Source organism: Amblyomma americanum, chromosome 3 (assembly GCF_052857255.1).
Source record: "Amblyomma americanum isolate KBUSLIRL-KWMA chromosome 3, ASM5285725v1, whole genome shotgun sequence".
NCBI lineage: Eukaryota > Metazoa > Arthropoda > Arachnida > Ixodida > Ixodidae > Amblyomma > Amblyomma americanum.
Window position 1 is genome coordinate 164,238,491 of NC_135499.1, and position 14,787 is coordinate 164,253,277.

General features: G+C 49.4%; 1 protein-coding gene across 4 annotated transcripts in view; it reads left to right on the forward strand.

The window, feature by feature from the left end:
* Positions 1-802: 802 nt before the first annotated feature.
* Positions 803-14,787, forward strand: part of LOC144125340 (uncharacterized) — a 134,368-nt gene continuing 120,383 nt past the window's right edge. For 2 of the 4 annotated variants that reach the window (XM_077658621.1, XM_077658623.1), the window contains exon 1: positions 12,800-13,015. In XM_077658621.1, the coding sequence (XP_077514747.1) occupies positions 12,944-13,015 (72 nt within the window). In that variant the 5' untranslated portion in view covers positions 12,800-12,943. Of the gene's footprint in view, positions 1,093-12,798; positions 13,016-14,787 lie in introns of those variants that run through there. The other 2 variants (XM_077658622.1, XM_077658624.1) reach the window with 2 other exon arrangements.

Sequence of the window (14,787 nt, forward strand, 5' to 3'; positions counted from 1 at the left end):
AAACTGCGCTCTCTCGATGTTTGCCACTATTCATAAAGTCATCTCTTTTTACTCGTTGCTATTCAGGAGATTTATGTATTATGTATTCAAAATACCCCAACTGAACCTCATTCGAGGGTATTACATTTTTTTTTTTGGGGGGGGGGGGGGCGTACAAGGCACTGGTTACAGGTTATAATAATTCACTAAAATAAAACAAATAGAAGTCTCATATAATGGAAAAAGGCATCCACAAAAAGTCATGCAACACACATTGCAGGAAAATTTTAGGAATAAATAACACATCACCGCAAGAAATTACCACATCTCGGCTGTTTTAAACCCCAAAACACCTGGCTGTAATCGCTCCAGTACGTCATCATGCGCTGGACGCAGGAAAGACTCACAGCGGATGAGGACATCCGCAATCACAGCATACTCTGCAGTTTCCCAGCATTTCGGACAGCCAGAGCCAGTATTGTCTCTCAAATCGCAGTTTTGCCGAAAACATTTCGTCTCGTTTTGGCTAAGACGCTTGTTCATCCCCGACGACTGCTTAGGAAAGGAACGCTGGATCGCGGCACCGAGAAACAGAGAATAAACATTTAATTGCAAAAACAGTAGACCGGAGCGGAGTGAGCGGCTTTGAGTTACTGGAAGAATTTTCCGCCGACTCTGCGACTCTGTGGTTAGAGCGCCGTCTGTCGTAGAATTCAGAAAACACAACTCGCCGCGGCCGTCGCAGCAGCCGTTGGAGAAGAGGCGGGACACGCGTGGCGCCTCTCGTCTGACGCCACTGGCGCGGTGCATTCTGGGTTCATTTATTCGGCACGCGCGAAACGGCAACGAAAACACGGTCATATAGTAGCTATAGCTACTAGAACATACAACTAAGGTCGGAGCAGTCGGGAGAACGTCAGAAGCTGCTGAGCTGGTACGCGTTGCGTTGTAGCGTGTTGTGGCGCGGGCGTAGTCAAATCGCCGCTCCGTCTCCAACGGTCCCCAGTGTTGGACCAGGGAAGACACGGAACAAGGACGGCGATGTTTCGCAAGAAAAAGGACGTCGACAGGCATGTCGCCGAAATTTCGGCGAAGCTTAGACATGAGCACGAGGTAAGCTTGCACTGACGCGCCCGTGCGCGGTCTTGTGAAAGAAACCTACACGCTTGCTTTTGCTGGTCTATGGCGCAGAAATGCGTGAAAGAAACGTTGGCTACACAGCGTTTGATGCCTTGCTACTGGGTCTTTGCTCACAGCTGTACGTATGTGCATATGACATTCCGCAGGTACTGTGTCTTTGTACACAGATGTGTGTGCATATCGCATTCCGCCCTCTACTGTGTGCCCCGCCGCGGTGGCTCAGTGGTTAGGGCGCTCGACTACTGATCCGGAGTTCCCGGGTTCGAACCCGACCGCGGCGGCTGCGTTTTTATGGAGGAAAAACGCTAAGGCGCCCGTGTGCTGTGCCATGTCAGTGCACGTTAAAGATCCCCAGGTGGTCGAAATTATTCCGGAGCCCTCCACTACGGCACCTCATTCTTCCTTTCTTCTTTCACTCCCTCCCTTATCCCTTCCCTTACGGCGCGGTTCAGGTGTCCAACGACATATGAGACAGATACTGCGCCATTTCCTTTTCCAAAAAACCAATTATTATTATTATTACTCTACTGTGTCTTCGCTCACAACTGTGAGTACCGTCGAGATAGAAAGAAATTCGAACGCACTGTTGGCATTTTTCTGTCGCTTCTGAAGAGCCGTAGTAATATGAGCGGGAACAAAATTTTTGCCCAACATTGGTATTTTTCTCGTTATTTCTGCACTAAATTTGACAATGTCTTTTTCATATTCTACGCCGAGAGTAAACGTAATTGATAAAACAAAGGACTGTGCTGGTCATGCATAATTACGGAGCAGTCAATAAATGAATGTTCGAAATTTGATCCCTCTACCACTGCTCACGACTGTACGTACATTAGCATTCCGGCAGAGGCCTAATCCAGAACTTTGCTTCGCGTCTTTGTCTTACTCTTGCATGAATTACGGTAAACTTGCTTGTCAGCTCATATACACTGTATATAGAGGATGCAATTATTGTTTCAGGCTTCACGCTTTCTTTGTGATCTGTTTACAAAAGTAGTGTTGAGCAACTTGGTCCGACGTTCATTCTGATATCGATGTGCACTACACACGGCTGTTGGCGGAGGAGGAAGGCACTGGATATAGCCGAACCTGTCTTTTGCCCATTTAATTGACATTGTTTCTTCTCACCCCCCTCACTCTTCTGAAGAGCCTATCCTGCCTTCGTAAAACAAAAGAAAATACATGACGGCTATGCCTCTATAAATATTTCACTTTCGTTAAACTGCCTCGAAGGTTCTTATAAAGAGGACACGCCAATGTAAAAATCAACCTCAAACCTCGTGACATCAACGACCCTATACACGTGACCGCACATGAGACTGCGACTGCGATATCTCCACCCCAGTGGTAAGCTCCGGTGGATTTTCCGTGCATAGTTTCGGAATCCGATTTAGCTCGGCCAACACCTCTAGACGCTACGCGCTTTTTTGTCGTTGTGCGTTCAGGGTCTTATATTGCGGGCGGTTAGGCAATTCAAAGCCGCCTCGGCCTTCTCAGCGAAGCCGTAGAATATGCGATAAAAGGGGCCTGAGCGCTCCAAGGCTACGTTCATGCCTCCATGAGCGTTGTCTTGTGACGCATCAACGTGACTGCTCGAACGTGAGTAGATTAAGGTAATAATATGGTTTAGGAGGTCCATCAATCAGTGATTGTGCTGTTGCCTCGTGCAACGTGTGAAAGTAAGCACTCCAAAATGGCATTAAAAATGCCTTTACAAAAATGCGCATTGAATTTCAATTGACCGCCGCTTATAAGGTCTTTAGTATGGCATACAGGGTTTAACGTCCCAAAGCGACATGGGCTATGACTTGTGAGGGACGCCGTAGTACAGGACTCCGGATTAATTACGACCATGTACGGTTGTTTAACGTGCGCTGACATTGACATTAACGTACACTGACAGTATACGGGTGCCTTGTCTTTCTCAGACATCGAATTGCGGCTGCCGCGTCCGGGATCGAACCCGTGTCCTAGGGCCCAGCAGTCGAGCGCCTAACCACTGAGCCATCGTGGCTGGGCTTATTTACTCTGTGGAGCCTATGACAGTTCAATAAAAGCCCAAATTTTATTGAGTTCATTCGTTGTAATGTCAAAACGTTCAGGAAGCCATCTGTCTGCAAGTCGACTGAATCTCATTTGAATTTCGATATAATGTGCCTACAGCTTGATTTTCATCAAATTACACAAAACAATGCTGAACATTCGTCTTGGAGGTACAGGGTTTTTAGCACTGTTTATGGTACACTGACTGGAAATATTAAAGCACGGATGTAAGGCGGAAAAAAAAACAAACAAACGTTCCAACCAAGCAGAAGTCTACAACCATCGATTTCGAGGGCCTTTTTCAGTGTGGTCCCTAGCATTACAACCCCCATGTCGGACATGAGTGTCCGTCGTGCTCTGAAGCCTCCACCGGCCACAGTTGGCAGGTGGCAAAGCGGAGAGAGGAAAATGGCAGGGGAGAGGAGGAAGAGGCCGGAAGGTGGCTACCACTGGAAGAAGCCAGAGGGTGGCTAGCCAGGACGGACAAAGTTCTGATGCGGGCGGAGGAATGCGCAACCGGATGGCGGTTGCCACCCGAAGGTTTGCTCTCGCGGAAGGTGGAGGGTGAGGAGGAAAGCGAGCTGAGAAGGGGAGCAGAGATATCAGAGCGGCTCACGTGCTCCACTTCTGTTGAAGCGACGTACAGTACAAAGCGTTGAAGATGTATATGGCGAACCGAACAGCAACGCTTTCGGGGAGTACATGTGCGACAGACGGAGATCCTGTTCACGAGGGGAAAACAAGTTGAAGCATGCAAGTGTAAAGAAGTACAAATAAGAATATCTGCGCAATAAAGGTGGACGCCAGTAAGAAATGTCAGTAATGTGTCGTTTCATGCAAAGGGGATCAAAAGTCTAATGCTACATATTTCCGTCGGATCTGTCCATCGATCGCATGCAATTTTTTTCCCCACTGTTCGTTCTGTAACGATGCATTCCAGCAAACGGAACTTTGCGGTTAAGTTTGAGTGTACTAGACTACAGTATTCTAGTCCTCTGCAGTTAATTATTTTGGTTTGTGCCAACCATAGATTACGCCAAAGGTTTCCACACTGTTTTAAAAAATTTCAGTCATCAACAACTCCCCACTCCTTGTTGATACACACATAATCGCCGGTATATATGTAGACGTGAGCAAAGGGATCCGAGTCAGGCGAGTGTATTGGTCTGGCATGTGTTTGTTAGGTGTTGCGAATTGCAATTCCCTTGTCACGACCACCGGGTTCCTTCCAGACAGCTGATGGAGGTTGGCTCTCCCATATGGGGGTTCTTGTAATGTTAGTTCAATGTTTCAGTGAACGTTGCTAATACGGTGTTGGTTTCATAGGTGTTAGGATTACCTGAGCGTTTATGCCCGTTGTTCCAGAAATGTTACCCAAAGAAATAATTTTATAACTCTTTGACAGCCGTGCGCATTGAATTGGGTCAAGAAATGTTTTACTATAACTCAACATTAGGTTTAGATTAAAATGTGGTGACGATTTTTTATGGGAATCTGATTCAGATAATCGTTTAAAAACCTATATTCTTAGCAAATTAAATAGCCTCTTAATTTCAACACAGTGACCAATTTTGAGAGCGTCCATTTATGCCTTAGTTGCCCGTGAAGCATCGAGCATTAAAATATTTTTTTTTGCTCAGGATTACAGTAGTTATAGTTCGTTTAGTTTAATACTGAACATCTACCGCAAGGGGGGGGGGGGGGGGGGTCACATTGACGGAGGGCCCCGTGCCGCCAGGGTGCGTTCTCTCGCCGACACGCCGCTCGTACGCCGTTCCAGCGTCCATCTCCCACATACCGGCTGGGCCGTCCATGAAATCGGGACTTCCCGCAAAGTGGCACTTGCGTCCTGCCTGTGTCACTTAATCAGATGCCTGATTCACCAGTCACTGTGGCGGCAAGAGTGAGGGACGAAGCGGGCACCTCTGCGTGCCTCGTTAGAAAGGAGGGACTCGGAGATCCATGTGCGATCACAACCTGTAGGCAGTAAAGCGGACAGCTAAATGTTTGCTCCCGATGTCAACAGGGTGTCGCCAAAAACCTACTTGTTTACTTACAAATACCATTGCGCCTAAATAGCGGTTAAGATCTTTTTTTAAAATGCGAAAGCACTACTTCACGAGGTGCAACCCGCTCACCGAGTTTGTGTGAAGTTGACATTGAGGGTGACCTTGGCCAAACCTATAGCATAACAACAGCCCCTGCAGAAAACCATGAGCCAACCAGGCTAAATGCATGCTTTAGCACGTATACTCGGTTTAACTACGTTAGAACCCTACCACTTTCTTTTTTTTGGGGGGGGGGGGGGGGAAGGGGGAGGGGTAAGGAGGATAAAGCCAAAGCCAACAATAAAGCACATGATGCAGCTATCCAATTTAATAATAATATGGGATCAATTTGACAAACACCATATTTCGCTCCAATTTATAAAAAAAATGTAAATCATGCGGTTTAACGTCCCGATTAATTTAGAACCCCTGGGGTTCTTCAACATGCGCTAACGGCGGACAGCACACGGGCGCCTTCTGCGTTTCACCTCCATCGAAACGAGGCCGCCATCGAAACCGGGTCCTCCGATTCAGTAGCCGAGTGCTCTAACCACTGAGCCACGCCGGCGGCTGCTTTTAGTTGTGCAGTCTTGGGAAAAAGTGAGAGCACCCCCGACTCGTGTTTCCAATCATGCCGCTCTGAATGGGGGCGCCACCTGAAGAAGCTACAGCTGTCGAGACCGGCCACTGGGCCGTCACCACGGCGTGTTCTCACCAAAGGAGACCAACTCAAGTCAAGAGGCGTTAATTGCACCGGAGCAGGTTACAGGGCTACAATAAAATAAGACAAACTGGTGCAGTGATGGATCGTTCCGCGGGGAGAAAAGGTGTCGCTTAACGCGAACAATTTAGCGAAAAGCTGTCCCCGCGCTGGCGTTCCCGCTGATGTCCGAATTTGCGAGCATGGTGCCCATCCATTAGCCTACGTGCGGCGTCCCTATCGAAGGTCCTGGCAGGACCAAGGCGGCAGCGCAGCAAGCCGCCCTTATGTCTCACACCGCATACTTCTGAACGCCTTTGAGGACAGTCGGCAGCGGCGTTGGCAAGTCGACCGCAAATGAGACAGTAGCGGCGGAGGGCAACACGGGGTGTTTGTTTCCTCCTGTTCACCGAGGCTGCCTTTTCACCCTAAATTTGCCTGTACAGAGGGGAGGGGGCAGGTTTACGCTCGAAACGCAGACCCGAAGTCACTGTTGCAACTGATTTAATCTGTTCTTCGTTTAGTACTAAATACTCCGATGACAGTTAACTGTTGTCGGTTTACATCACTAGGGTTATTACAAGAAACAAGAAATAATCTTAACTCCCCGTTAGGAGGAAAGCAGAAGTTCGAAAACACATGCTATCCCCCCCCCCCCCCCCCTCCCTGCTCATTCTGTCGTTTTCTTCGACTTCTGGTGCCTCCCCCCCTTCCCTGGGGGTTTCCAGAGTGCCGTCGCCCGAGGGGGGATCCGCCGCCGGCCATAAACAATCGGTAGCTTTCTGGGTTACGTCTCGCTAAGCAGACCTAACAAATAACTCAACGCACAGGCTAAACATGTAAAGAAACCCAACTTCAAAAAAACGCGCCACCTTCGCCGATGCCGCGACATGCTGCTAATTTATGCCGACCGCCTCTGCCGGTTACCGCCACGTCAGTCCTCTCGCAAGGGCAAGGCCAGCTGCGCCTTTGACGGCGTTGAACTTACATTGCCGCTTACACAGCCATACACCAATAGGCTTGAATAATGTCTTGATCGAAATTATCTCTAAAAATGCGCTCTTAAACTGCAAGCAATGAAGGCCATGCGCTGATGGTTCCGCCAAGCTCGGAGTGCAAGAAGCTTAAGTTTATAGCACAAATACCGCACGGGCTCCTCCTCAGCTTTTCAATGAGAAGTCCCCGACGCCTTCCTGCACAGCATGGCGAGAAGTACGATTACCTTATAAGCAAGGTAACTACAGCCCTCGTGTTTGCTGTCCTCACGAAGACAGCCGCCGCGGACTTGTATCGGAACTCAGCTTGACGAGTGACCGTCAATACGTGACTGTCGTTGCTTCAAAGGGCAAGGCCGCATGTCGTAAGACCGGCGGAAAATTACTCAAGCGGCGACGGACGTCGTTTATCTTGACGTTCGCCTGCAGAGCTGAAGATTGCGATATCGAAGCCCTGTTTCCGCTGGCACAATTCCATGTAAGCGAAATGCCAAAAAAAGAAAGCGCCGTGTGCTGTGCGATGGCAGTGCACGTTAAAGAGCGCCGAGGTGGTCGAAATTGATCCGGAGATATCCATAACGGCGTCCCTAGTCCACGTGAGGCTTCGGAGCGTTAACCAAGCAGCACAGATAATTGGTCCAACATTGGAAAAATACGGTCTCACACTGGTCCTTGTAGGGCCAGCATTTGCCAGTGCATTGCCAGTATTGGGCCGATTACCTCTGCTGCTTGGGAAACCCCGGGCTGACGAGCCGCGGCTCTCCCGTCTCGCTAGGCGCCGGTCGAGGACATTCGTTGTCGGGCGCGCTTTCCTGGCAATCGCTGCTGCGCGGCGCGGCGGAAATAGCGCAAGCGACCGGGCAAAAAGAAGACAGTTGTAGCCTCTCCCGTCTTAGCTTATCTGCATACGCGAGCAGAGTGAGCGCGAGCTTCCTTTCACGCGCCGGTTTTGTTGCCCTTGAACCGGCGCCGAGCGATAGCGATGACAGCGCCACAGCAGAGTGACGCACCCCGTCCGGCCAGGAACGCCCTGGTGCACAGTCTAGCGCGATTTCAAGGTCATCACGTTCAGTCCGGCTGAAACGGACCGATAAACTTTTCTGCGTATGATGGTTACTAGTCTGCTACAAGCATGATGGTGCAAATTAAACTTTAGATAGCTTCGTCTAACTAAGCTCATGTATTCGTTGAAGTGCTCTCGCGAAAATAAGGCGTGCTAGAGCTGTTTAATCGAGTCGGCTGTCTGAAGTGACCACCGTCAAATCGCGTAAGACTTCACATAATTGCCATAGACGCCACTTTGAGAATGACAACGCTTCCGCGCTAGGAAGGGTTTAACAAACTGCAAAACTCCGATAGTCTATGCCGTGCCATATGTGCATATGATGTAGACAGTGGTGGACGGCCTATCCGAATGTCATGAGCGATTGGTGGGTGGCGTATATGTCAAGCTGCGACACACGGCGGAATTCTGAAGCGTCGATCGGGCGCGATGGCGCCGCGGCGCTCTGACTGGCCGTGTTCGCGTGTTGCTCGCGCCCGTCTCCTCGCGGGCGCGGCGGATGCGAGCACCGCCTGACGACTGCACAGTGCGCCGATTATGTCCATCGGTGGGCAGTTTTTACGCGGTGATCTAAGTGGCACCGTGGTTGCATAAAGGCGGGAAAGCGTCTTGCTTGACTTGTGGGCTTCCCTGGAATGACGAATTTGCTTACTGCCGTGCGTGCTGTCCACAGAAATTACCAAGGTGGCAGGAATCGTTTAGTGTAAAGTACCGGTGAATAATGGGGCGCTGCAGTATTGATTGAAAAATAGTACTAACTATTCATCCCCTGCGGCAACAGGAGAGAGCGCTGGCGGGCCCTTAATATATGTGCACTTACTCGGCCGACACCATGTAAACTGGCAGCACATGCAACTGCGAAGGCGAAGATGGCAGACACGATTCCACATGTGAACTAACCTTGTGTCTCTGTCGTGCACACTCGGTAGCAGTGTGGCTCTGCAGATAACCGGCCACGGAATGTAGACCTCGGGCGGCCGCGCAGCAGTGTTACGTGCCCCGTTGATGCGCATCAGAACTGAGTCGTGCCAGTGGTTTGTGAGTTTAACGTCCCAATGCTGTACCTAGATTGTGCGCAAAGCCGTTTTTGAAAGGCTCCGGATTAACAGATATTATTTTTAGCAATCTGTATGGTAAATACTCTATCTGCGGTAACTACGACCATACGGCAGAAGCGACTAGGCAAGCGCGACAGCCGTAAGAACAGCAATGCGTTACCATATAGGTCGTATCAGCCGCACGCCCATGCTAAAACTCTCAAGCCTCAAAAGAATGGGATTCATTAATGCGCACGACATCGCGAAATGCGCTTTCTATTCGCACAAATCTAAACGCGGTGCGATTCGACCTGTGACACTGGGGTCAGGAGCCTAGGGCCAAAGCCGCGGTATGGAAAAGAATAAGGTATCAGAAACGTGCCACCAGCACGCACGGCGGAAGCAAGCAGATCGAGCTGAGCTAGCACAATTGAAGACACGAAGAAAAAAAAACGCGAAACGCATTCGTGCCGCATGCAGCTTCATTCGCAGGTAGGCTTTAATTTCAGTTTTCACATCGTGTACCGCGTGGTTGTGCAGTCTGGGCACAAAACTAGAGCGTGACGAAAACAGCGCCCTTTTGGACTATTTGCTTGACGCCGCGCACACGAGCTGCTCCCTCTCTCAAGCACGAGAGCGCGCGCAAAATTTTCGCAGCAGTCTCAAAGCGCGAGGGCAACCCTCGAGCGGGAGCGCGCTTCTCTCACAACGGCGTCCGTGCATGAGCGGAGAGAGCATAGCGTACGCGAAGCAAGCTCCTCTCACAACGGCGCCGAAGCGCGAGCCGGAAAGAACGAGGCGAGGCACACGCACACAACTCAGTGGCGAAGCTCGTCGTCCTTCCCGATCAACTAGTAGAAAGAAAAAGACATTTATTCCAAAAAGGTAGGATAAAGAGGAGAAAATACTGATTTTGGGTGGAGTCCTTATTGCAGGACCCCAATGTCCACCGCAGTGGCTCTTGCTTGGGATATCAGCTTACGCTGGGCCGCCAAATCAGAGCTGAGCAGGGCAGACTCCCACTGTTCCTCGGATTGATGTTTGTCTAGTTAGTTCGGGGGGCTTGGGACCGGATCAGCCCCATGTAACTAGGAGGAATCGCTCGGAGAGGGCGCTGTTCACTGGCGTCCGCAGCGCCCTCTGGCCCAGGATATGTCCCCCATCGGGGAGTATCGCGCTTAACGAGAATATGGCCGAGGCGGAAAAGAAAAGGTGGTGGTGGTAGTGGTTTTATTAAAAATAATAGTAAAAAGGAAGGAAAAGATTTTTGCTAGCCCCGGCATCTGCCATCGATACTGAAGCACCTGAGCTGGGGTAAAGCCCCTCCATGACGCTACCGCTGGTCGGAAAAAAACGTCATGGAGGGGCTTTAAGCTGGGGCAGCGGAAATAAAGGACAGCAGGCAGAATGGAGAAATGAAATGAAAGAGGTGAGATGACAGGAAGAGAGGAAAAAGAAAAGCAATTAAAATTGGTTTCCAGAAAAAGAAATGGGCAATAACTGTCTCACTTCACGCTGGACACCACAACTTCGCCGTGAGGGAAGTGATGAAAGAGGGAAAGAAGGAACTAAGAGAGGAAGATAAGCCGTAGGAGAGGGCTCCGGATAAATTTTCAACGCAGGGGGATCTCTCAGCTTGCAAACCTGTATGGGGTGTAATCGTCAGCAGATACTGCATGCGTGCGGCACGAAGTGTGGTAAATTGCCGGAAAAATTGCCGAGGGCACTTAACGCCACCTACGTGCTTTGAAGGCGAAGGCATTAATTTTTTAATTTGTTTTTCCTTCCTTTCTAATGACGCACCTGCTCATTGGCATACAGTCGTAAGGCAACATATTCACTAGGTTCAGCTTTATTCTCCAATAAGCAACGCAGTTTTCGGCCTATCAAGTCAATGAAAGTGAATGTAATGGAAGGCGACTTGTGATGATGGAGAAATATAATTTTAATTATTATTGGTTTTTGGGAAAGGAAAATGACGCAGTATCTGTCTCATATATCATTGGACACCTGAACCGCGCCGTAAGGGAAGGGATAAAGGAGGGGGTGAAAGAAAAAAGGAAGAATGAGGTGCCGTAGTGGAGGGCTCCGGAATAATTTCGACCTCCTGGGGATCTTTAACGTGCACTAAAACAGCTTTTTGTGATGCTTACAGAAACCTTTTTTCAAGCAATGCGGTTGACTTGAATGTTTTTAAGGATGACTTTTTTTCATTATTGCCGCCACCCTGTGGCTGCGCCCCCACGCTGTCACGTGGTTGGTCACGCGGTGTGGAGCAGCTGCCGGCGGCGCGGCGCCGTGGCTGATCACGTGGTTTGTCCCGTGACGAAGTTCCACTCGATCGGCAAGCTGTAGCTATCGCGTCACTCCAGATTTAGCCAGAGCTAAACCGCCGCCAATTTTTTACTGAAGCATATGATCGCGACTTGCTCCCCCATATTATCAAGGGCCGATGATGGTGTAAAGCTGAAACAAATCTTGGGCTACCACCCAATTAGCTTACAGACGTAGATTATAAAATACTTGTGAAAATACTGGTTAGGAGGTTGCAAACCGTTATCAGAGATATTGTTGGTCCTCAGCAGACATGTGGCATAAAAGGTCGGTCAATCGTTACTGACATTCAAGTGGCAAAGATCATACTTAAGTGTTGCGACTGTAGCCATGCTCCAGATCGATGTGGTCTCACATGAGGTTCTGTATGCAATATTAGAGCATATAAATGTTGGATCGGTCCTTTTAGAGGGATCGTGCATGGCGTGCAAAATGTTCAGTACCAGGCTAATTGTGAACAAATTACTTAGAGGATTTAGTTCGATCCAGTGCTCAGTGCAGTAGGGGTGTCCTTTGTCCCGTTGATTTTCGGTATGTACATCAAATCCTTATGCAGGCTTGTTCTCGCAAATTATTAAGTCTGTTGGTTTGCGTTGCAGTCATGTGAAGTGGGAGTGTTAGCATGTGCCAGTGATGTAGCTGTATTCTGTGTAGACAAGGAAACAGGCAGGCAGTAAATGGGAACCGTCGAACCAGCCGCAGTCAGCCTAGATTCGGAGAGCGTATTCTGCGAGACATTGAGCACCTTGAAATGAAGTCCTTATTCTACGTGAAATTTACTAGTGCGGTTTAGGCTGTCTAAGTTGGACTTCCGCCGCATAAAAATAAAATTTTTCATGAAATGTGGAATGGTGGGAAGTTGCGCGCGAAGCTATACTGCTTGGTTTTTATTATTATTGCGGTGTTCAGGGATATTTGCAACAAATTCCTCTAAAACCTTCTGCTCGGGGGAAACTTGCACGAACTAATTTACAAATTCCAAATAATATTGGCTCAGATTTGTGCAAACTGACCAGCAAATTATATAGTCAACGGGTGAAAATTTAAGTACCGCAAGCAAGCATAGTAATCATGTCCACGAGAACACCGCACAAGCGGTATTGTGAAACGCTCCTCAAGTTCCGGCCAAGACCGCATGCAGGTAGGTAAACGGGTGTACTGGCGCTTATTCTTGCAGCGTTGTGAATCGGCTCGGGCTCCGGCGACCGTTCCCTTCGCACGTTTTGCGTCGCCAGATGCTTGCGCAAGGTCATGCCGCCCTTATCTTCTTTTTCTCGTATCAGCTTATATTAACGTTGGAAGGAAGACAATTCTTTGGTGCCAATAGTGCACCCCTGTTTATGGCTGCCATTGTCTTCTAGAAGACGCACTATCTCGCCTTGATCGCGCGTTATCGCGGTCTGCGCACTACTTCTTGCGTGCTCACGCCGATAGGCGGCGCCGGCTGCATGCGTCCAGCAGATCGCGCAGGCGGGTTGGCGAGTCTGTAGAGTGCGCGCAGTCAGCCGGTGACGCGGCCGTGACCGAATCGCTGCTGTGCTCTTGCGCTGCAACTCTCGGCCCCGTCCCTCTTGGGCCGAGGGAAATAGGAAACAGTGACGGCGATGTTTCGCACCAAGAGACAGGTTGACAAGCACGTGGCCGGAATTGTGGAGAAGATTGAACACGAACATGAGGTAAGACTGTATTCCCGCGTTTGCGTCCGTTGCCGCGGGCCATTTATCGTAGCTAAGATACTCGGTTTGGCATCCCCAGTTCACCACTTACCATGTGCGTTACCTTTTACAGTCGCGCCCCGTTATATGAAGGACTAGAATTACGGTCAATATTTCTGGGGGCCAAACTTTCCCAATTTACGCCTCGTTATTACGGTAGCTCGTTGTCCGGATATGGACAGAGTAGAGAGAGAAACCGAGTTGATGAAAAACGGAATTTAGCCGGTGTTGAAAAATCGTTGGTATGGTATTCTGTGTGGGGAGGGGAATTTGGTAGGTAAACGCGGATAAAGGCCGTAGTGTGCATTTAATGGCCTCATTTTTTCTTATCCCCTTTTTGTTCTTTTACTTTTTCCGCACCGCTTTCCTTGTACTGGGTAAAAGTGCGCTGATGCCATTAAAGTTCGTGTATTCCTACCGCGTTAATGTGGACAGCGATGAGAACAAAACCCCGGCAGTGCCCCGACCAGAACTTTCCTGTATTTTGAGTGCAGGACACCAGCGAAAGGCAATGCAAAAGTGGAAATGTATGAACGCTGGCATTTTTCTCTGGCTTCGTGCATTATAATGCCAAGGGGCCCAGCCGACGCGCCTTATGATTTGCCGTAAGGTTATGAATGGCAGTGAAAAAAAATTACTCTGCAGCTTGTCCTACGCTGAACACCGCATTCAACAGCTCTCAGCCGATTGGGGGCATACAGCTATGTGCCAGCAGTTCGTGGTATGCGAACAGTCGTAGTAGGATGTAGTACCGTCTTTGCCGAGAGTAACCGCGTGGGCGGCCGGATTCCGGCGCTGGCCCCCTGCCTGCGAGTTGAGCCTGCGCCCTCGCTCAGTATTGCCGCTCCGAAGGCGCGAAATCGCACGTCGCACATGCTGCCCGCTTCTTACCATCCAAGGAAGGAGAGCGAGGGCGCAGGCTTACGTCATCCAGTTTAAACTCGCAGCCGAGGAGCATGGACGAGCGCCTGCGACCGCAGCGCCGCCGTTCAGCACGCCTTGAGGCGAGGGGATCACATTTCTCCCCGGTATGCAATTCACCGCGATTAGATCTGTCTCGCCGACTGGCGATGCTCTTAGCAGTGATGCCAACCCTAGGGATTTATCCCTAGATTTAGAGATTTTTTCTTTGCTTTAGGGATTTAGCGTCTTTTTGTGAAATCTAGGGATTTTGAGGCCTTATAATTCGTATCTGATAATACTGCCTTTCGAACAGAAAAAAACTATGAAAAATCCTAGTTACTGCTCCTCTATCTTTGGTGTTGTGCCAAGCCGATAGATGGCGACAGCAGTTCTGTTACGCGAAATAATGACTGCTGCACAGAGAGGAGAAACGAAACCATATGACTTTCAAATTGTTTAATCGTGCGTGTCATCACTGGCGCTACGAGTGACTGCTGCTCTACGAAAGAAAAAAGTTGAGTTTTGACTTGTATTGTTTGGATCAACGCGCTACGTTTACACTTACCGCGTACCTTATCCGTTCAAACGTGCTGCATGTCAGATGGCAACTTCTGGACCGGGAGACTTTGAGGAAGGTGAGCCAAGCAAAAAGAAAGCGAAAGCATACGACCAAAAATATTTGACAAAATGGGAGGCGGATCCAAAGTACAGAGGCTGGTTGTCAGCCAGTGAAAAAGGGCCCTTGTTCTTTTCCTGCAAAGCATGCAGATCCGATTACAAAGGGGGAAAATCCGAAATCGACCGCCACCTTGCGAGCTCCAAACACAAAA